The 21,099-nt window shown below is 42.0% G+C and overlaps 4 protein-coding genes across 6 annotated transcripts; 3 read left to right on the forward strand and 1 right to left on the reverse strand.

Moving 5' to 3' along the window:
• The first annotated feature begins 1,326 nt into the window (after positions 1-1,326).
• On the forward strand, positions 1,327-6,862 carry LOC116174376 (collagen alpha-1(III) chain-like). 2 transcript variants are annotated; one of them, XM_031492290.1, is made up of 6 exons: positions 1,327-1,479; positions 1,817-1,915; positions 1,960-2,103; positions 2,172-2,457; positions 2,508-2,828; positions 2,952-6,862. In XM_031492290.1, exons 1-6 carry the CDS (start codon positions 1,408-1,410, stop codon positions 6,797-6,799), a joined length of 4,770 nt encoding a protein of 1,589 aa, XP_031348150.1. In that variant the 5' UTR covers positions 1,327-1,407; the 3' UTR covers positions 6,800-6,862. The 2 variants fall into 2 exon arrangements, with proteins under 2 accessions (XP_031348150.1, XP_031348149.1); XM_031492289.1 differs by having other exon boundaries at positions 2,508-6,862.
• A 1,119-nt stretch (positions 6,863-7,981) lies between these two features.
• LOC116174034 (glutathione S-transferase omega-1-like) lies at positions 7,982-9,503 on the forward strand. Its single transcript, XM_031491810.1, has 4 exons — positions 7,982-8,110; positions 8,154-8,327; positions 8,379-8,648; positions 8,691-9,503. The coding sequence occupies exons 1-4, from the start codon at positions 8,086-8,088 to the stop codon at positions 8,945-8,947; spliced, it is 726 nt and encodes a 241-aa protein (XP_031347670.1). The 5' UTR covers positions 7,982-8,085; the 3' UTR covers positions 8,948-9,503.
• Positions 9,504-12,574: 3,071 nt separating this feature from the next.
• LOC116174877 (zinc finger protein 77-like) lies at positions 12,575-14,593 on the forward strand. The gene has a single exon (XM_031492905.1). It carries the CDS (start codon positions 12,643-12,645, stop codon positions 14,557-14,559), a length of 1,917 nt encoding a protein of 638 aa, XP_031348765.1. The 5' UTR covers positions 12,575-12,642; the 3' UTR covers positions 14,560-14,593.
• A 688-nt stretch (positions 14,594-15,281) lies between these two features.
• LOC116174734 lies at positions 15,282-16,398 on the reverse strand. Of its 2 annotated transcripts, none has more exons than XM_031492709.1 (2): positions 15,601-16,398; positions 15,282-15,545 (listed from the first exon to the last, which is right to left on the reverse strand). In XM_031492709.1, the coding sequence occupies exons 1-2, from the start codon at positions 16,340-16,342 to the stop codon at positions 15,307-15,309; spliced, it is 981 nt and encodes a 326-aa protein (XP_031348569.1). In that variant the 5' UTR covers positions 16,343-16,398; the 3' UTR covers positions 15,282-15,306. The 2 variants fall into 2 exon arrangements, with proteins under 2 accessions (XP_031348569.1, XP_031348568.1); XM_031492708.1 differs by having other exon boundaries at positions 15,598-16,398.
• Positions 16,399-21,099: the final 4,701 nt, after the last annotated feature.

A 21,099-nucleotide genomic window follows, 5' to 3' on the forward strand; every position in this document is an offset into this window, starting at 1 on the left:
TCGCAGATGTATAGAACGAGAAAGACTTTCGATAGTGTGAAATACGAAAAACTGTTGGAAATGTTAAGGGATAAGGGTGTGAATTGGAAAGAAAGAAGATTGTACACGCAGCAGGAAGTGGCACTGAAGGTCGGTGGTAAAATGAACGGTTTGGAATAGGAAGAGGAGTTAGGCGGAGATGTTTTATCTATCTCTAACTTTATTTAATATTTACATGGAGTATGTAGTGTTGGAAGTGCTGGATAAGGAATAAGGGAGTGGCAGAAACGTAAGGTCAGTCAGGCGGTCAGTTAGGCATAATAATATCACAGATTTAGAGTGTTTAAATCTGTGGTAATATCACACGATTGGTTGAGTGAAAAGGAGATAATGCTAAAACTTGGAATGGTCAAGACAGCGTATATGAGAAAGAGAGTGGGACTTAACAGTAAGATGCATTTAAAATTGAGAAAATGACCGGTGAAATATTTAGTTTGGAGTTACAACAGTAAGTAATATTAAAAAGATAAAGAGACACTGGGTGAGCTACATATTGAGGGGTAATGGAATGATGAGAGACGTATTGGAGGAATCGGTGTAGACTGGAGGTGGAGGGAAGCAAGGAAAAAGAAAAAGAATAGGGATTGATGATTTGAAGAATGTGGGGATACAGAGAGAGGCAATGAACCGGGGGTTGTGGTGGACAACTCAAAAAAACTCATTAAAGGGAACAAGGAAATTTTACTTGTTTCGGAATTTTTCACCCCAATTCAAAACAAGACACCATGAATGAGTGATTTATCCTCGACGACTGATGGCCGTTTCTCGTAGTTTTCCCAGTATGGAAAGAATTTCAATTTTCCGAATAACGTTCCTACGTATTTGACTTTGATAGCTCTCCTTCAGAATATTTCTTTCCTACGTTTAATTACTGGAGTGAATTAGTAAAAAATTTTTGCCAATGCGAAAGAAACGGACTGACTACGTACATGACGTTAAAAATATATAAAACTTCAAAGATGATAAAATTTTGAAATTGCAAAATTCAATTAATAAGTCATCAATGCTAAATGTGGCATGTCCGATGCCCCTACGATACACATTTATGCAATTTACGCAATTAATTTAAACATAAAATACAGAGTGTTATACATTTAAAAGTATTACAGTGTCAACCAGCATAGGACGGATTGGTAATACAGCCTGTGTATAATATCATTGCCGGAAATTGTTCAACGCTTTAATCTGGTTAATCTGGCGCTAAAACTAAAGATGAGTGGGGAACATTTTTTTGCTCCATGTAAAATAGGACAAGTATTTAACAGTAGCAATATCTTCTGGCAGAGGATAACTCGAATCAGAGGTCAAGAAAAGAAATTCGTTTCGTGGATATTTGTAGATAGGCCGCTGGGCGGTTAATTTCCGAAGATGGAGAGAAAAATGCTATATTTTCTCACATTTTTTGCGCTTTTTAGTCATGGTGAATTTCGACAAACGGCCGTAAGTATTTTTAGATTTTTACGTTTAAAGTAGCTTTCTGAATGGATAATTGAATGTAGATAATCGGCTCATTCACAAAATTCGTTATGGTTCAAAGGTGCGGTCAAAAGGCATTGGAACCGCACCAGATTATCCGTTAATAACAATCTTTCCTAGCTTAATTTTGTCAATTTTTTCAATTTATTCCGCTGTTCTACTTAGCTAAAATGTAAACGTAAAATTCTCGTTTTATGCTTCATTTAGAAACATATTTAGTTCACATTGATAACGTTTTTAAATTTCATAAATAAACACTGATAACATTGCAATCCAGTCTAACGATTTTTGAAACTTTCAGATTTCAAATGCAGAGCCAGAGCCAATTGAAGAAAAGCGAACAGAGGTGCTTGCCAAAAGTGACATAGAGAAAGCTAAAACGTTTTATGATTACCAAACGGTGAGTGATCTTTCAATCTGAAATCGAAATGAACTCAATTTTAGCACGTGGTTGCCTACAAGGATCTAATTGGATCAAAATGTTTCATAGAGAGGATGCAATTAAATTCAAATGCACAAAAGCAGGCCCAAATAAAAGCAAATCCAAAAATACTCTATATGTACGATTCTAAGCTAACAAAACGAAAGGTGAGCCCGTCTTCATCTAATATCCTTTTGAAAAAGCCGCAAATTCAATTATTTTATTTCATTTTTAGGTGTACGCCATAGCAGGTTCCAGAATTGTGGAGTTCTGTCGAGGTTTTCCCACATATCTCCTCCAAGAATTTTTTCCAAAGCCGACCGACCTAAACGATGAAGATTCGGCAAACGATATATTTGCAAACGACGTCAACGTGCGAAAGAAACGCTCACCTCAAAATTATTACCCCGGAAGAGTACGCGGGCAAACCCAGTCACAGTATTTGAACTATGGGAATGGGGGAAGTATTCCCGGTCGAGCAGAAGCCGAGGCATCTTATGGTTTATCAAAGGCGGTAGTCAGTAAGTAACTGGTTAATTGTCGTGCATTATCTGCTCACGATTTATTTTAGCGGGAAGTAGCGGAATGGGACAGGCGCAAAGTCAATCGAGCCCTTTTGGTTGCGACGGATGTTACGGGCAAGATCAAACAATGCAATTTGGAGGCAGACCAGGTGTGCCAGAAAATCAGGGTGAACGGCCTGGAGGTAAACCAGGCGGTAACGGTCGGCCACCCTATTTACCGGGTGGAAATGGTGGTCCATCATATGGACCTGATGGAAAACCGGTTGGGCCACCTTATGGCAACGGAAAACCGGGAGGCAACGGTGGTCCCCCATATGGACCAAGTGGAAAACCAGGCGATCATAGACCGGGCACTTATCCGGGACAAAATGGTGGACCACCATATGGTCCAGATGGTGGGCCTCCTTATGGCCCTAGTGGAAAACCAGGAGGAAACGGTGGTCTTCCATACGGACCAAGTGGAAAACCAGGCGATCATAGACCGGGACAAAACGGTGGACCACCATATGGGCCAGACGGTAGACCGGGAGAAAACGGCGGCCCTCCATATGGACCAAGTGGAAAACCAGGCGATCACGATCCAGGCACATATCCAGGCCAAAACGGTGGACCACCACATGGTCCAGATGGTGGGCCTCCTTATGGCCCTAGTGGAAAACCAGGAGGAAACGGTGGCCCATATCCCGATGGAAAACCGGGAGGAAACGGTGGTCCTCCATACGGACCAAGTGGAAAACCAGGCGATCATAGACCGGGACAAAACGGTGGACCACCATATGGGCCAGACGGTAGACCGGGGCAAAACGGCGGCCGTCCATATGGACCAAGTGGAAAACCAGGCGATCACGGCCCAGGCCAAAACGGCAGACCACCATACGGTCCAGATGGAAAACCGGACGGCAACGGTGGCCCCCCATATAGACCAAGTGGTCCTGACACTTATCCAGGACAAAACGGAGGACAGCCGCACAGACCAGGCGGTAATGGTGGTCCAGCTTACGGCCCCGACGGAAAACCAGGTACTTGGCATGGTGGAAAATTCAGTGGCGAATTCTCTGGAGTTTATGGACATACAACCAATCAAAACGGACAGTTTTCTGGTACTTTCGGGGGACAGTATGATGTTAACGGATACGGTCCACCACAACCAGGTTACCCAGGAGGCCCAGGTGCCGGTGGAAATGGCCCGGGAGGCTATCCAGGAGATCCGCATAAACCAGGTTACCCAGGAGGAAACGGAAATGGAGGTCCAGGTGGTTATCCAGGACATCCACATCAACTAGGCTACCCTGGAGGGGGCGGACCGGGCGGCTATCCAGGAGAACCGCATAAACCAGGTTACCCAGGAGGAAATGGAAGTCCGGGTGGTTATCCAGGACAACCACATCAACCAGGCTACCCAGGAGGTGGTGGACCTGGCGGCTATCCAGGAGAACCGCATAAACCAGGTTACCCAGAAGGAAATGGAGGTTCGGGTGGTTATCCAGGACAACCACATCAACCAGGCTACCCAGGAGGTGGCAGGCCGGGCGGTTATCCAGGAGGACCCCATAAACCAGGTTACCCGGGAGGAAATGGTGGCCCGGAAGGCTACCCAGGACAACCGCAACATCCAGGTTATCCAGGAGGAAATGGAGGTACGGGAGGGTACCCAGGACAACCGCTACATCCAGGTTACCCAGGAGGAACCGGAGGTCCAGGTACAGGAGGGAATGGAGGCCCGGGGGGTTATCCAGGACAACCGCAAAGGCCAGGCTACCCAGGAGGCCCAGGGGTTGGAGGCAATGGTGGTGTAGGAGGTTATCCGGGGCCGGGTTATCCAGGAGGTGGTAGACCGGGTGGATATCCAGGCCAACCAGATGTAAACGGAGGTTCTCCAGAAAGTCAAGCAACTCGACCTGGTGGCGCTTGGCCTGGTGGAAAATTCAGTGGCGAATTTGCCGGAGTCTATGGTCAATCGAATAACCAAAACGGTCAATTTTCCGGCACTTTTGGCGGAAAGTACGATAGCAATGGTAAACCTACAGGTTATCCTGTTGGACCTTCAAGTTCTGGTGGCCATGGTTCCGATGGAAAATTTCAAGGTTCCTTTGCTGGAAATTATAACTTCGAACAGTATGGGGGTGGAAAGCTGGGCGGAAGTGGGTGGCCAGGGCCCGGTCATCACGGTGGTGGAGGGCCGGGTGTAGGTGGATTTCCAGGACATGGAGGGTGGTCAGGGCAACCTGGGGGAGGTTCAGGAGTAGGGGGAGGGTCAGGAGCGAGAGAACCCGGTCACGGAGGATGGTCAGGGCAACATGGGGAACAGCCAGGAGTAGGTGGAGGGTCAGGATCGAGAGAACCCGGACACGGAGGTGTAGGTGGACAGCCGGGTTCTGGAGGATGGAGCGCCGGTGGAGAGCCTGGAGTAGGTGGTTGGCCAGGAACGGGCCAAACTGAAGGCGGTGGGCCAGGTGCTGTTGGATGGCCTGGGCAACATCACGAAAGTGGGGGATCTGGAAACGGCGGATGGTCTGGAACAGGACAACCGGGTGGAAGGCGACCTGGAATTGGAAATGGCGGACCATCACCTTCTGGATGGCCCGGAGCAGGAGAGCCAGGAAATGGAGGATGGCCGGGAGGAAGCCAACCCGGAGGTGGTGGGCCAGGGGGTGGATGGCCAGGCGTAGACCACCCTGGCGGCGGGGGTTCAGGACCTGGTGGGTGGACAGAAACAGGTCAACCTGGAAGTGGAGGTTGGCCTGGTAGTGGAACAGCAGGGGGAGGGTCATCAACGGATGGTTGGCCTGGAAGTACAGGAGCTGGAGGATGGCCTACTGGAGGATATCCAGGTTCAGGCGAACAAGGCTCGGGACAATGGGGAACAGGTGGGGGTGTTCCTGATAATTACGAACGCCCTGCAGAAGATGATGCTAATTCCCAAGCTCAAACTTCTGTTCAGCAAGTGAACAATGAAACTCAAGCTAGTGCGTCTGCGCAAGGATATTATGCAGGGGGAAACGCTCAATCGCAGGTATCTGGTGTCTACAGTGGATCTGGATCGTTTAGCGCATCTGCGGGAACTAATGACGGAAAAAGAGGGGCCCTTAGCCAAGTATCAGGTGGGAAAGACGGAGCTACGAGTAGCGCTCAAGGGACGGGTGGAGTAGGGCAGTCGCAAGCTCAGGTTGAATTAGCATCAGCAACTGGTCAGACGTCGTCAAGCGCGCAGTCTAGTGGATTGAATCATGGCACAAATACACAAGTACAAGGTGGAATGAAAGGAGGAATGGCCGATGCTCAAGCAAATGGACCGGGAAGTACATCATCACAGGCTCAAATAGGATTTCTACCACATGATGAAACAGATGAAGGAGGTAATCATTCTCCATTTAGAGGAGGTGGCACAGCTGCTGCGCAGAGTGGGTCGCATTCGGGTCAAAGTCAAGTACAATTGCAAGGAAAATTCTACCAAGGAATTAAATATGTTGGTTCTGCACAAGCTGGATCTGGGTCAGTGGAACAGTTGAGAAATCAAAGTCAATTCGGAAAGGTAATCTTCCCAGAGATCAAACCGTTGAATATAACTGTTCTGCCGGAGGAGATACAAATCAGTAATCAAAATGTGTCCACTGATTCGCTTACTCATAGTGAAAATCGGAAGCATAAAAATCCCACAACTATCTCTCCTAGTTCTGATGACTATTCTGTAGAATATGACGTTGGAGATGAAGACGAAGATGAGGAAGTACACCCAAAAATGCACACTATTAGTCAAACCACTCGCTCACAAAAGCAGCACGTAGTTCTCGACCCATTGGAAGATATAGACGCAGTTGTTATGCAAGTGCACGGTCAACCATCTCTACCCGAGGGTACGGTACTACAACCTGGGCAAGAAGTACCTGGAACGAGCGGATATCAGATACCTAAAGGATTCCGGGGAGTGGTAAAGTCGGTAGCTGGCGAGCCCCACACACAAGCAACGGGGTACAACTCGCAGGCGCAAACAGTGTCGCTTGTACCCGGTAGAGGTGAAATTATTTACAGAAACCCCACGTATTCGATTACTTCAAGAACAGGCACGCGAAACGGCCACTACAGCTACGGCTCTGGCTACACGTACCAGCCACGACAATATCAGTGGAGAACAGGTGAAAGTGTACCTGGATTCGTCTCCACGACAACCTCGGAAACCGGTGTACAGAACGTTCTGACAGGAAAACGAATTCCTTCAGTTTATTATAGCCAGTCTTCTACGTGCGGATATTTCACTAACACCTGCGTTTACAATGGAAATACAAAAATATGCATGCCGAAGCCAAAATTGAACGCGGATGGTTCTCCTGTTATATGCTAGTTTAGAAATTTAAGAAAATAGCTTTAAAATGCTGCATTATTTGTGCAATAGATATTTATTTGATTTTTTGGTTTTCTTGGATATGCTTCACTTTTTTTAAGCGGCCAAATAGGTTCCCTCTCCCTTCTAGATTTAATACAGCAGATTTTTTAAAATATATTCAACATCCATTTGCAAAATACTGGGCACCTACCACCCTCGGTAAATTTACAATTGTTTTTGCAATGTTGTTGTACAGGGTGATTCAATATTACTTTTCAGACTTTGGGTGTACCTTTTTTTGGTCAGTACGAGTATTTCGACTAATTTAGAGGCAAGAGTATTAACACTCTTTTCTATTTCATGACCAGAATTTTGAAGATTGAACAACCACATCGAAAGTCATAGGCCAAAGTGTAGCCTTTGCTTTTTCTCTATACTCGTATAGGCATTTTTGCCTATAAATTTTGGTGTAGTAGTCGAATTTCGTAAATTGTGGTCGTTTTGGGTTCCACAGGTCAAAACCTATCACATTTTTCGTTGTATTCGGCAACCCCTAAAATTCTAGTCGCATTCTACAAGCGAAGATAAGGAAAGTTTACCATGGTGTCGTAAAGTCCCTCAATTTTATGACAACTTTATTAAGTAGGTACCTAACCTGCTAGGTATACTTCTATACTCCTGGTCAAAAGTCGAATTGCTTTTTTTCGTTTCTAAGAAATAACCAGCATTATTTAACGAAATCTAATTCTGAGGATAGTATTAGGGGAGCCACTTACTTTAATTACATGTAAAAAATAAAAAAAGGGATAGTCTTTTGTGGTGTTCAATTTCTGAGTGCTTAACAACCATAAAATGGACTCTAGAACAAATCCCACTAGGTATCCTGACATGACCCTAGGCACTGTTACTGCAATATATTAGTTACTACCCCTTCAAATACATTTCTCATTAGTCGATGGGTGTATTGATACACCACCATAGATAAAGCCAAAGAGCTTTGACTTCTCTGCAGAAGCAGTGATAATTGGAAGGTGGTTTGATAACGTGGATTAGCCGAAGGTGAAGGAACAACGCAATAAATAAACCCAATAATTTTACATGCAGATAAACGTCTTACAACTGGCGCGCCTACCTAAAAAATGTGGCACCCAATTATATATGCTTCAAACCGGTTCGGAAAAACACTGATTAAATCACATAATTATAAACATTCAATGTCCCCCAAATAACCAATCGAGAGATAGTTAACAATTAATCTAGTCATAGATAAACTTTGAACGTGGAGTATTCGTGACTTAAAAACCATGAGTGAAAAACATCTACAAAAAGGTATGTAAAAATCGAAATATGAAACCGGCATTTAAAATTGTAGGTAGTGCATTTCCTGCAAAGAGCGACGATGGGAAATGGCGACTGTATTCGATGCAATACTGCCCGTATGCCCAACGAGCTCGCATAATATTGGCATTAAAAAATGTACCACATGAAATTGTGAATGTAAACACTACAAATAAGCCCGAGTGGTTTCTCGAATTAAATTCGTTAGGTAAGGCTTTCGCTTCATTCAAGTAGGTAAATTAGAAATCATTTTTTAAAGGCAAAGTGCCCGTCTTGGATACAGGGTCGTCTATCATACCGGAAAGTTTAGTCATATGTGACTATTTAGATGAAATTTTTCCTGAACCACCATTACATTCGAAAGACGAACAGCGGCGTGAAAGGGATGCTGCGCTTTTGAAAGAGTTTGACGAGTTTCTGACAATCTATCACGGTGGAATTCGGTCACAGGATGAGGCGAGTTATCCTGCGTGCGTTCAGGAATTGACAACGCGTGTTGCCAAGTTTGACGAGGAGTTGAGGAAGAGAGGTAAATGGAACCAAATTCAAAGATGAGCAATTTTCATTGCAGGTACCTACTTCGGGGGTGAAAAACCCCAAATGATCGACTTTATGCTTTGGCCGTGGGCCGAAAGGGCACCCATCGCAAGTCAAATATTCAAGGAGAATTTTCCAGATGCAACTGTTTTTCCCAGTTTGTACAGCTGGTGTGCAAAGATGCGCGTGAACCCTGTTTTGCAGGATACAAAGACTGATTTTAGAAAACAACTGAAGTTCTACGAACTTTACCGATGTGGAGGTTTCATTGATTACGATATGCCTATATAAACTTAAAGTGTGCCTATATGCAATATAACAATTATGTACTGTTTAACTTCATTTACCAAGCATTCTAAACGAATCACACACATACAAAAATTATTATAATCGATCGTCCTAGAAATCTTGTTTTGTTTAGCAAACATTATGCTATAGGTTCGCCATATTGGAATAATCACAGTTTCGTAAATGTGGATTGTTGAGTATGCTTCCGATGCTTCACGCAGGGTAACTAGCATGGTGATTGTTGGCGCCTAGAGTTGTTCACACTCCTTCGCGAACACTTACCCAGAGATCAAAGATTTTGAAACTCTTTCCAACCTAAAAGTTTAAAAAAATGGCTGAAATGCTCTAAGTAGTGATGAGGATTCGCATTTGGTATGCGTAAAGTACACTTTTTGCACGGAAAGATTTAGAACATTCCGCAATGTTAACTCAGCGGTCATTTCAAAATGGTGAACCGAACGCAACATTTCTAAAACTTTCTTTAAATGTTTAACCTAATACAACATTTTGTATACTAGTAAACTTATAGATAAATAAACGACCATTTCATTATTTTCAAGGGCTGTATATTGTAAAGAATATGTCAAAGAGAATCAATCCAACCCATCCTTTGAGGCCTCACCTCACCCAATTCTAAATGTTTTTGGAGATTTGGAGATTAAGAATTTCATTCTTTCTATATTTCTTTTTCCTCTGAAATTTATCTTTTGGCTTGTATAGGAATATTTGTAATGTTTAAAGACCTTCATAGAAACCTCCTTAGAAATCTGTTTCGTTTTTTAGTCATTTTTTTACAGAATATTTTGCCTGCAGTCTGTAAAGCATGTTGCCTCCCTAAGTCTACTCAGTAAATTATAGTCAAAACTTGAAAATTAATTCACTTTCTCAAAAATCGTCTTGGAGCAATTCTTAAAAACCTTAACGTTATTTTTGAAATCACTAAAAACTTAAATTAATTTTAGACACTGCCCTACGAGAGTTCTTAAAAATATTCTTATAGTCTCAGAAATGAGAATGTAGTGGTTTCCTTAGAAATATTTCTAGAGCCATCTAGAGAGTGACTACAGGGAACTTCTCAGGAATCTGTGCAAGAATCATCTTATTTTATTGGAAGTCCTTCTGGTAAAGGGATTTATGGAAACCCTGCTAAAAATTACAAAAGCTATTTCAAAATCTTAAAAGACTACACGGTGTCCATTTTTCGAGTGCCACTATGGGGATCTCGCATATCTTAAGAGATAGACATTTGGTTAAACGAGGGCAAAGTTGCGAATTTTCGTGTTGAATAATAATCTGAAAAGAAATTTAAAATATCTTCAATAGTTTTGAAAATATTGCAAAAAAAAGAAAATTTCTGATTTTCGTTTTTAATTTTTTCATAGTTAACTAATCGTTCTAGACATTTCTAATTAACACATTATTCAGACACTTTTTAATGGAGATTTCGAATATGGCATCCCGTTTTCAATAACTTTAAAGACGGCGGAGAAAAACAAGTGGCAACTTTAATTTTTCTTATGGGCGTCGTTTTGGATTTTGACATTTTGAGATTACGTCTTTTTTTCTCTTTACAACGATATATCACACATGGTATGGTTCAGTAACACATTTTTCTGCGAAGAGTGCTTTGGAAAAATAAAACGTTCTTTTGTTGTGAACAAAAGGTTGACTTATTTCAAGTAGTGTCATTTACGTTTGTGCTAGAATTATTGCGAATTGCGTATTTTGTTCTAATTTGAATTATAATTTTCTTGCAAAACGAAGGTTCAATTCTATTCAGATGAAAATCTCAACACAACTAGTTCCCTGCCAACGCTCCAACCAGACAGATGGATTAAACTGTCAAACTTTTGTTCACGATAAAAGAACGTTTTGTTTTTCCAAAGCACTCTTCCCGAAAAATTAAAAAGTGTCTAAATAATGTGTTTTTGCGATATTTTCAAAACTATTAAAGATATTTTTCATTTCTTTTCAGATTATTATGCAGCACGAAAATTCGCAACTTTGCCTCCATTAACCAACCCTCTATCTCTTTAGGTAAACGAGATCCCCATAGTGGCACTCGAAAAATGGACACCGTGTATAATCATTGAATAAATATAATCTAGTGGCGGCGCCAGAGGGTGGCTCGACCTTTACAAAATGGCCAGCGCTGCCATGAACACTTGGCGAATTGCGCCGAGAATGCGGTCCACGGATCGTTTCACTTTCTTCCTATTTCTACAAATATTCAATTAAATTCACTTTCTTCTGGTTATATATATTCAGGGTGACACAACGAAAATGAAACAGACTGAATAACTCGCAAGGAAATAGTTTTTGGAAAAAAACGCAACAATATTTCATGGTTCAAAATTTGAATATTCATTTCAATTATTTGTGATTTGACACCCTGTATCCTAGAAGCGACTCGCCCCTTTCCAATGATATGTCAGTCGACCCAACGTTCAATTTAAAATTATTGAAGGGGTGGAAACTAGGCCTAGGGGGTCCCCCTTCCAATTCAAATCGACGTGTTTTTGCATTTTTCGTTACGAGTTAAGTCTGTTTTCGAGTTTCGTTTAGCCATCCTGTATATTCACAGTTTATAAATATGTTGGTACATGAGCGCTTTGAATATAGAGCAAAGGTATAGAGTAAGATGGGTAAAAGTACGCACTTGATTTTTGCATCCGATCGATTATATTGAACCTATCAAAAGCTTAAATTTTCTATTTATGTGTTGTTCTTACTGAAATTTTAACAGGATCGCCTTTTAGTGGAACGAGTACTTACATTAAACACATCAAAATCTGCATGCGCGAATATGAAAAATTTTTGGTGGACTAGATAATTCGCTTAATAAAAAGCGAATCGATGCGTGAGAAGTAAATATTATACCTAAAGGGAAGGTACTGGGCCCCAACAAAATTCTTCCGTGTGAAAAAGTTAAATTTTGAAGAAACTCATTTTTATTTAGCATTCTGTAGGATAGGGCCTGGTATTTCTAGTATTATATTATTATTATTACGAGCCATTTCAGCAACTTTCTGAGCTTTTTAAGCCATGTCAGAAATCGCTAAGCACGTAACTGAGGAAATAAGTGTTCAAAAGGCAGTCAAAGTGACATAAGAGTGCTCGTAGAGGGGTTTAAGAGGGTGTGGAACGTGCTAAAAGGCATTCGAAAACCTTTCAAACGCTTTTCAAGTGTTCAAAGGCTTACTAAGTCCTGTTTGGCACTTTACATCGTTTGTTCGGGCCGTACTCTACCTTTTCAAGTTTTTAGATCCTTCTATAGCTTTTTTAAAGCCCTGAGCGAAACTATCGTCTCAACGCAACGTAAGGAAATTCTCATCAAGCTACTTTCCTCGTCAACTCCTCTGAGAAAAAGAAATAATTTATTAGGAAAACTACTATTCATAATTAAAGGTAATGCAGATTTTATTGTAAATAAATGGATTGTATGATATTTATTTAAAATAACTGTTTTCTATTTTGAATTTTCTCAACTTACATTTTAAATGCGTTTTTTCAATTCTAATAAAAATTGGCTTATCACTTTGGCTTGTGGAGGAATTATTCTTTGCTAAATTCGCAATCTGGCAACGCTGCGTGTATTGAATTGACAGGCTGTGGCTGAATATACGCGTTGTGTATTTTCTAACCTCAATATTTCATATTTGTAAAGGTTAATTTCAAACTTCTTTTAAATATTTCAAATGGATAATTACGATAATTACATGAGGCCTCCTTGTGCCCAACAGTCTCAAAATAATGTACAATACACGTCCTTTTCGATGTCTCAAACGAACAACGTTAATACCTACAATATGCATTACGAGTACAACTATTCCACCCATATCACCCGAAACCCAACGTATTCGTTTTCAAACTGCTCCGCAGACCAACTCGATTCGACGACTTGGATACCGGATCCTCGAGCCGTCGCCGACATTGAAAGAGGCCTGCATTTCTCAGATAAAATGGAAACGATCGAAATCACAAGCAAGGATCTAAGTCCCGTTAGCTGCTGTAGTAATATTGATTCGCTCATACCTGACTTTTACAAGAAGCCCAACGACACACAAACCCAGTGGTCTTCAAACACTCAAAAATTCGACTATCCGTCCTGCTCGCAGATTTTGGATCATGGGGGCAACTTTATGGCTTTAGACGAACGCACGAAATATCCTCACAACTACCCATTTATTGATGGAGAAGCTGACTACGGTTACGGAAACGATTTATTTAATTTGGATATCAACCAAGAAGCCTTCTATGGTGGGGCATTTCTCGATTTAAACAACCTAAATCAACAGCAAGCCGAGGGATCCAACGACGAAAGTGATATAATTGTTGAAGAATCTGATGACGAAGTTACTGACTGTAGTGAAGATAATGAAAAAACGTACGGGTACTCGACCCATTGCATCATATGCAATGCCTTGTATACGCCTGTTGGGAGTCAATTTTACATTTTAAATACAGAGACACCTCTAACGATGTCGTCTCAACAGCCAGTGATTAATAAACTCCTACAGTTCGTTGGAATGCTGTACTACAAACGAAACTATCTGTGCTGTCACTGCCTGAATCTAATCAACACAATTGATAATCTTCAACTAAAACTGGAGGCGAGTAAGTTGGAGTTGTGCAGTAAGTACGAGAAGACGTGTAAGGATCACAATCTGACCGCGACCAGTTCAGAATCGCCGAAGACTGAGGATTACAAGAAGAGGAAGAAATTTAAGCACTTCTGCGGGTTGCACAGTTTCAAATGTAAATTCTGCAAGAAAATATTTTCGTTCAAAAAGCTCTACGCATCGCACATGTCGAGTCACAAACTCAGAAACCGCTTTCTATGCGAATCATGCGGCTGCAGATTCACTAGGTATCTCAGCTTTAAGCTTCACTTACGGCTGCACGTGAAACCCAAGCCCAAAACTATATCCGCCTTCGACTGTAAAACGTGCAAAAAGCTCTTTCGTACCAAAACCAACTTGAAGGAGCACGAGAACTACTGCTCGGGTAACTTACCGTACGCCTGCTCACACGGGAATTGCGACAAGAAATTTGCATCGAGCACCAAGCTCAAAAATCACGTCAAACTCAAGCACGAGAAAAAGTTCGTCGCGATCTGCTCCATTTGCAACATTGGCTTTGTCAAGATTTCCGATTATAAATCGCATAAAAACACTCACACCACCGAGAAGAAATATCAGTGCACCAAGTGCGAGAAAAGCTACAAAACCGTCAGTAACTTAAATTACCACATGAAATTTCACAACGATAAACTGCCATTCATCTGCACCATTTGCAATAAGGGCTTCATGCGAAAGGAGTATTTGGAATCGCACGTTAACAATCACAACGGCGTCAAAAACTTCGCCTGTCAGTATTGCGATAAGAAGTTTGTGTCTCAGAAGAATTTGGATGCGCATTTGAAGTATCACGAGGGGGGTGTTAAGAAGAAAGCTTGCGATATTTGTAATAAGGTCATTACGACGGGGTATGAGGAACATTTGCGTACGCATAATAATTTGAAGGAGTTCGAATGTAACTTATGTTTAATGAAGTTTAATACGAAAGGAACGTTGGCTAAGCATAGAAAACGTAAACATGCAAATGAAGTGTAGCTAATTTTATGTAGATACAATGAATAAATGCTTATAATTCGTAGACCTTTTTTTGTGTTCAATAGGGGATGTTTCTGCAGTAGGTGACTAGGACGCCAAACTTAGATGGTTGTTAAAAACGCAATTATAGTATTTAAATATGAGTACACTTGCATACGGTATAACTGAGAATAAATATAAGGTGCTCTTTTCAGAGCCAGGATGCTCCCTGAAGGGGTAACCACCACCAAACCCGCTACCGCCATATTCACGTTAATTTTGTCAAAAAATTTAAAACTACCCTGTCGTAATTTATCCCTGTCAAACGCTTAATCTGAATTCTTCACACATTATAAAACCACCGCGCGCAAACGTACGCGTGGTTGACGTAAACGTTTTTAACCGCTCGACGCGAACGCTATTGTGACTTAACGCGTATTACCACACGACTCTCTATCAACAACCTAATTCCCACTACCCAACTCTGACGCTGTAAACAAGAAGCTGTACCTTAGGGACGCCGCACTCTCTTAGATACCCAGACAATAAGTGCTGGACGCTAAACGGGGACAGAAACCGCACCCTAACGTTGCTCTAATTACCGAAAAGCGACCCAGTTTGGAAAACCTACAAGCGACAGTATCTAAAATCTTTACTTTGGCCAATGACCGTAACTGTCCCATAATAGAAATAAAATAATGTAAAATTTTTGAAATTTTTTATTCAAAGGAGAGTTAGATGTATTTCAAGCACGACGGGTCTTCTGGTTTATGTCGGAGTGTACATGCCAAGAATGGCATTACAATTAGGACAGTGGTGCGTTACATTCTTGCACGAATCTATAAAGTACGGTATGAAACAACAGGGCCAACATCCAAACATGCAAAAGACCGCTGCAACGATATGAGTAAAGGTGGAAATTCTCGTGCGTACTAAAGACAGTACCACCTGCTCGCACATGTGACAAACGACGGGAGTTGGATGCGCACCCCAAACGAAATCGCCGACTACAAGATGAAAGGTGCTAAGTTGGGGAATTAACGGCGTGTTTGTTATTACTACTTATGTTTGATGGTGCGTATAATTCCAGTCCTCGCGACGCCGTCGTCGTGATTCCCAGCGATTCGGTGTAAGATGGGGGAGGCCTGGGCGCAATGAACGGTGCCGATGGTTGCATTGTGATACCGCTTCTGGTAGTTTCGTGCAATCGTCTCTCATCCATTCTCATTATAGCTGAATACGACGGTGGGGCGCCAGTTATTGGAGGTGCGATATAAAAAAACGAAGACACCTGCGATGGTGAATTATTCGAATTAGCGCCGGTCACTAGTGATCGATAATATCGACCCAGCACGCCGCCCACTTCTGAATCCTGCGCATCATCTTCATGGGTCTGCGACGCTGCGGCGGACACAGGACCATTACTTAGTTGTATATTTTCGTGACATGGAGGCCTTATTCCAACAAGTCTTTGCGACCACGAAGCATTTATTCGCTGCCGATCTTGAACTTGCTCAGCTAAATTTCCCTCAGATTTCGCTTTAATGAATCGAAATATACCGGATTTCCGTCTTGAATGGCGAGTACATTCTGTTGTTTGCGTCGTAGTACTCACAGGGGCGATGGTGGCACTGCTACTGGATGAACTTTCGTTTTCCAAAGAATCGACAGTTATTATAACACTAGTTTGCGTTGTGAAATTTAAACCTGATGGTCCAGGTTCATTGGGTGATGTTTCGGTTTCTTGATTTGCATCGTCTACTGGAGGCAATATTGCAGGTTCATAATTTGTGTCTTCACTCATGTCTAATAAGCTTTAGTGTCATTTTGGCATTTCACATAAAATTCCAATTGCCAGAGTTGACAATTACAACCAGGAAGTAGTTTTCGACGGCGTAGAAATTGGACTCCATCAAGTTAGCCCCCGCAAATTAAAAAAAAATGTGTAATGACCATTTTTATATAGTGCTAAATTGTGCTGATTCGATTTTAATTTGTGCTGATCTGGCAAATCAATTTTTTTTTTATTGAAACGCGGGGGCCAATTTGACTCCCAGCCCCCCGGTTTTTGTAACGTATACAAATTCCATTACTACTTGAACCAGTTGTGCTCGATGCATATTGGATTGTGCCGGTCAAATATTTGAAAATAGTCTTCCGCTACATGGTAGTTCCTGCACTCAAATCTCGGGGGCCAACTGGACTCCTAGCCCCCCACGCTTTTTACAGATATGGAATAAGCAATAATGGCAATCATTTGTGCTCGATGCTTACTGAATTGTGCCGTTCAAACTTTTGAAAATCCAGCTCCTGCACACAAATGTTGGTGGTCATCTTGACTCTCACCCTCCACGTTGTGTATTCCCGAACTGTGCGCTCTAGAGGTACCCGTAGATTCTCCTCTACGTCTACGGCCACGAACGAAATAAAATGAATGTATGTTTGATGATATCAAATTCCTTTTGTGACCGATTCTTGATTCTGGATTACGATAGGAAGGTAGACAGGGTCCACGCGTACCTACGCCTCAAATTCGGGCCCTTTGTACTACCCATCTGATTAGAGTCGTTCGACCCCTCAACGTCACTCAAGCCATCCCACACCTGAGATGAACCTAAGGATGCTGGAAGGGGAGGCGGCTCTAATCGTAGCCATGTCCGGTCAGGATACCCTTAACATGGATCGTCTGAGTTGGACTAGAGCGAGGCATTCAACAAAGTATCTGGTGTGCCGTTTCATCGTCCGTGTAACTTCCTCTACAAGATGGTGATTCTATCAAACCCATGCGGTGCATGTGTTTGTTTTGTTTGCAGTGCCCAGAAAGTACTCCCACGAGGTTCTTTCTTGATAGCCCTGTGAAAAAGCGCCCCAGGTTACGAGATGGTCCTTTGCAGGCTTCTCTCGCATCGCGACAATCTAACATCATGTTCCATCTAGCCCTGTGCTGGGTTTAAGTGTCCTGAGTTATTAAGTTGTTTACAGTTGCAGCTGTAAGTGGAAGAGCCGGCTCCGGACCATAAAACACCTGTTTTGGGGTCAGTCGGGATAACCCATCGGATTTCTCATTACCTTCCATTCCAGCATGCCCTTTGACCCATGCAAGCTGCTTGCTACACAGGAGATTCTGATAGTTTTGTGCATAAGAACTTTTCTTGCACTAAGGGTTACCAACTCTGATTGAGTGATTGGAATACAGTAATGGCCGTTTGCACCGACAAATTTAAGTGTAACTTAGCTTAAGTGTAGTTTAAAATCCATGGCAACCATTGTCTCAATAATCGCTGCCATGGATTTTAAGCTACGCTTAAGCTAAGCTCCATTTGTCGGTGCAAACGGTCATAAGAAGCTTGCCTAGTGGTTGGGTGATATGGAAGTTCAGTTCGTTGGAGTAAATACCAGTGCCTGTTCCTTCTATTGTTTTAGATCCATATGTGAAGATGAATATGTCGGGTTGGGATGCCACATCCTCATCAAGGAAAATGTGGTAGTTTTCCCCTAATATGAATTGAGGAGTATGCCCAGTTGTACCATCAAAGTTAAGCCTTGCTTGTAAAGTTAAGTCGAGCTTAAAATCTATGGCAACGATTATATTAAGACAATCGTTGCTATGACATTTAAGTTAATATGCTTAACTTTAAGTGATACTTAATTTTGACGGTGCAATTTAGTCCATTGAAATGTTACATTTTTTTGGGCTTAGCGTGCGTTTGTCAGAGGACGCAATTTTATTTTTTAGATATCAAGGAGGGGTTAGTCTATAGTTAAATCCAAGTTTGTGGGGTTGCAGCCCTGGTCCCGCGGCCCCCATCTTGAAAAAAGGGGTGCAAATGGTTTTTATGGTTTATCTGACAAACTATTGGTCTCACAAAAAATGTGTTCAGACATTTTTGAATAAGAATAAAATTCTCTACAACTTTGGTTCAGTAACTTTTAGTCGTATAGGTAACCAAAAGTAACAAAGTTATAAACGAAAATTGATGAACATTTTGTAAAAAATTTTCAATTGGCCGTTACAACTTTTTTTGTGGTCATTTTACAAAAAAATGACATCAGGCCATTTTTATAGAGGAGTTTTCAAGGAATAATTTTCATTACAAACTTTTTCGATTTTTCTCATTCATTAAGATTTTATAGCGCTCCAGTGTTAAACTATACATAAATATTAATGATTTTAACGTACCTTTCTAATGTTCTAAATGACATAATTACTGTTAGCCCAGGCATTTTAGATCAGAAATGGGGTCAACCCTACGAAAAATAACGTAAATCTGAAAGTTGGCACAGTTGTTCTATTTGATGCCCTGAACAACATATAAAAAGTCCCAAGAATTCCCATGTCGGCTTCCTTGAAGTTCGGGCTTTCGAAAGTCCGAACTCTTGAAATCTGCACGACGCCACTATAATTATAGCCTAGCGGACGAACGGAACAAGTCCCAGAGTCGCGGGAGGGCTTAAATTAAAGGTTAGTAACCAGGCTATCTTTTGATATTTTGCAAGTGCCAGTGACAACTTCCGGCCAGACAGGAAGTGGGAAAAGACCGCGAAACTTGACGAAAAAATCGGTTTTTGTTTTTTGTTTGGACATAGGTGCGATTTAGCGTCCGATATCGGAAAAATGACCAAAACAAATGTTGTAGAGCGTAGTTTTAACTTTAAAACCGTACCCTTTGCGTTGAAATCCGACCAATAGGAGGGGAGCTAGAAACCGTTAAGTGCGATCCCACGCGCCGCTCGCCGTTGCGCGACTTGCCTGAGAGGTGCACCAGATCGACCAGATACGGTTGGCTTAATAGCGGCGCATCTCAGACTTATTTGTATTTTGACTGTGAGCGTTTTAGACTTTTGGAATGTGTTTAGTGCGTAAATTTTGAGGGAAACTGTACTGTATTTTTTTCTAAACAAAACAATCCAAATTAAAAATTTTTGAGTAAACTTCGTCGTAAAACAAAGGGGGTTCGGGAACATTATTATATATAACATTATAACAGCTCCTGCCTCTACAATGCGCGCACATTAAAGTGCAGTGTAGGTTGGCAGAGCGGCACGAACAGCGGTTAAAACAACCTTGCTGGCAAGCGCAAGAAATCAAATGTAGATGTTCGTCTGGTGCTGGTGGCAGATTTGTCGGATTTGGAACAAGTGTGGGCCCCATTTTTTTCCAGCCCCAATCCGTTGGCAAGAGACTGTTCGATGGCCATTCGTGAACCTAAAGTAAGGAAAATAAGAAATAGAATTAACTAAATCTTTCTAAAAACTACTGTACAATCAGATTCCATATCTCACTTGCAAGTACGTCCGCAAACTGTGTTGCTCGGCAGCGGCGGTTGTTGGCGGCAATGTAGCTAGATCAAACGTAGCTTTGCTTTGCTTTGCTACTGCGCGAGCATAGAGGTGAATTTGGAGATCGTCCAGGTTTTGATTGTCTTCTTTACTGCCGTAGAGATGGACAATACATTTTTCACCAGCTGATACGATGGATTCTTTTGGTGTGCCCGGTTTGTTGAACGTGAATGCAAGATTTTGTAGGTGTGGGTTTTCTAAAAGCTTCCATGCCTTCTTTTTTCCTTGGTTGTACAGCGCCGATGTAGTATCGCAACCCTTTATCGCATGAAGGAATAGTAGGCAGTCTGTCTTCGCGCCTATTCCTTCGTGCGATAACGGGCTGCGATAATACATCGGCGCTGTACAACCAAGGAAAAAAGAAGTCATGGAAGCTTTTAGAAAACCCACACCTACAAAATATTGCGTTCACGTTCAACAAACCGGGCACATCAAAAGAATCGATCGTATCAGCTGGTGAAAAATTTATTGTTCATCTCTACGGCAGTAAAGAAGACTCTCGCCAGGAAAGATTGCCGGTCACAGCGCACCTTGTGTCAAATTACAATCTATGTTTTTTTTAAGATGCGAGCGACTTCCGGAATAGGATCGTGCCACTTTTCGTTCAAGATTGGCACGATCCCATCCTGGAAGTCGCTCACATCTTTAGAAAAAGACAGGTTGTAGACCGGGATCAGGTCTTCTGTGACCGGCAATCTTTCCTGGCGAGATGTTTATATTGAATCTGATTGTACAGTAGTTTTTAGAATGATTTAATTAATTCTATTTCCTATTTTCCTTATTTTAGGTTCAAGAATGGCTATCGAACTGTCTTTTGCCAACGGATTGGGGCTAAAAAAAATGGGGCCCACACTTGTTCCAAATCCGACAAGTCTGCCACCAGCACCAGACGAACATCCACATTTGATTTCTTGCGCTTGCCAGCAAGGTTGTTTTAACCGCTGTTCGTGCGGCTCTGCCAACCTACATGCGCCCATTGTAGAGGCAGGAGCTGTAATAATGTTCCCGAACCCCAGTCCGAAGACGAAGAATCCGATGGAGAAGGAACGTCGAATTAAAACAGCGAACCTGTCCTTGTTTTACGACGAAGTTTACTCAACAATTTTTAATTTGGATTGTTTTGTTTAGAAAAAAATACAGTACAGTTTCCCTCAAAATTTACGCACTAAACACATCCCAAAAGTCTAAAACGCTCACAGTCAAAATACGAATAAGTCAGAG

Source organism: Photinus pyralis, unplaced genomic scaffold (genome assembly GCF_008802855.1).
Source record: "Photinus pyralis isolate 1611_PpyrPB1 unplaced genomic scaffold, Ppyr1.3 Ppyr1.4_LG6, whole genome shotgun sequence".
NCBI lineage: Eukaryota > Metazoa > Arthropoda > Insecta > Coleoptera > Lampyridae > Photinus > Photinus pyralis.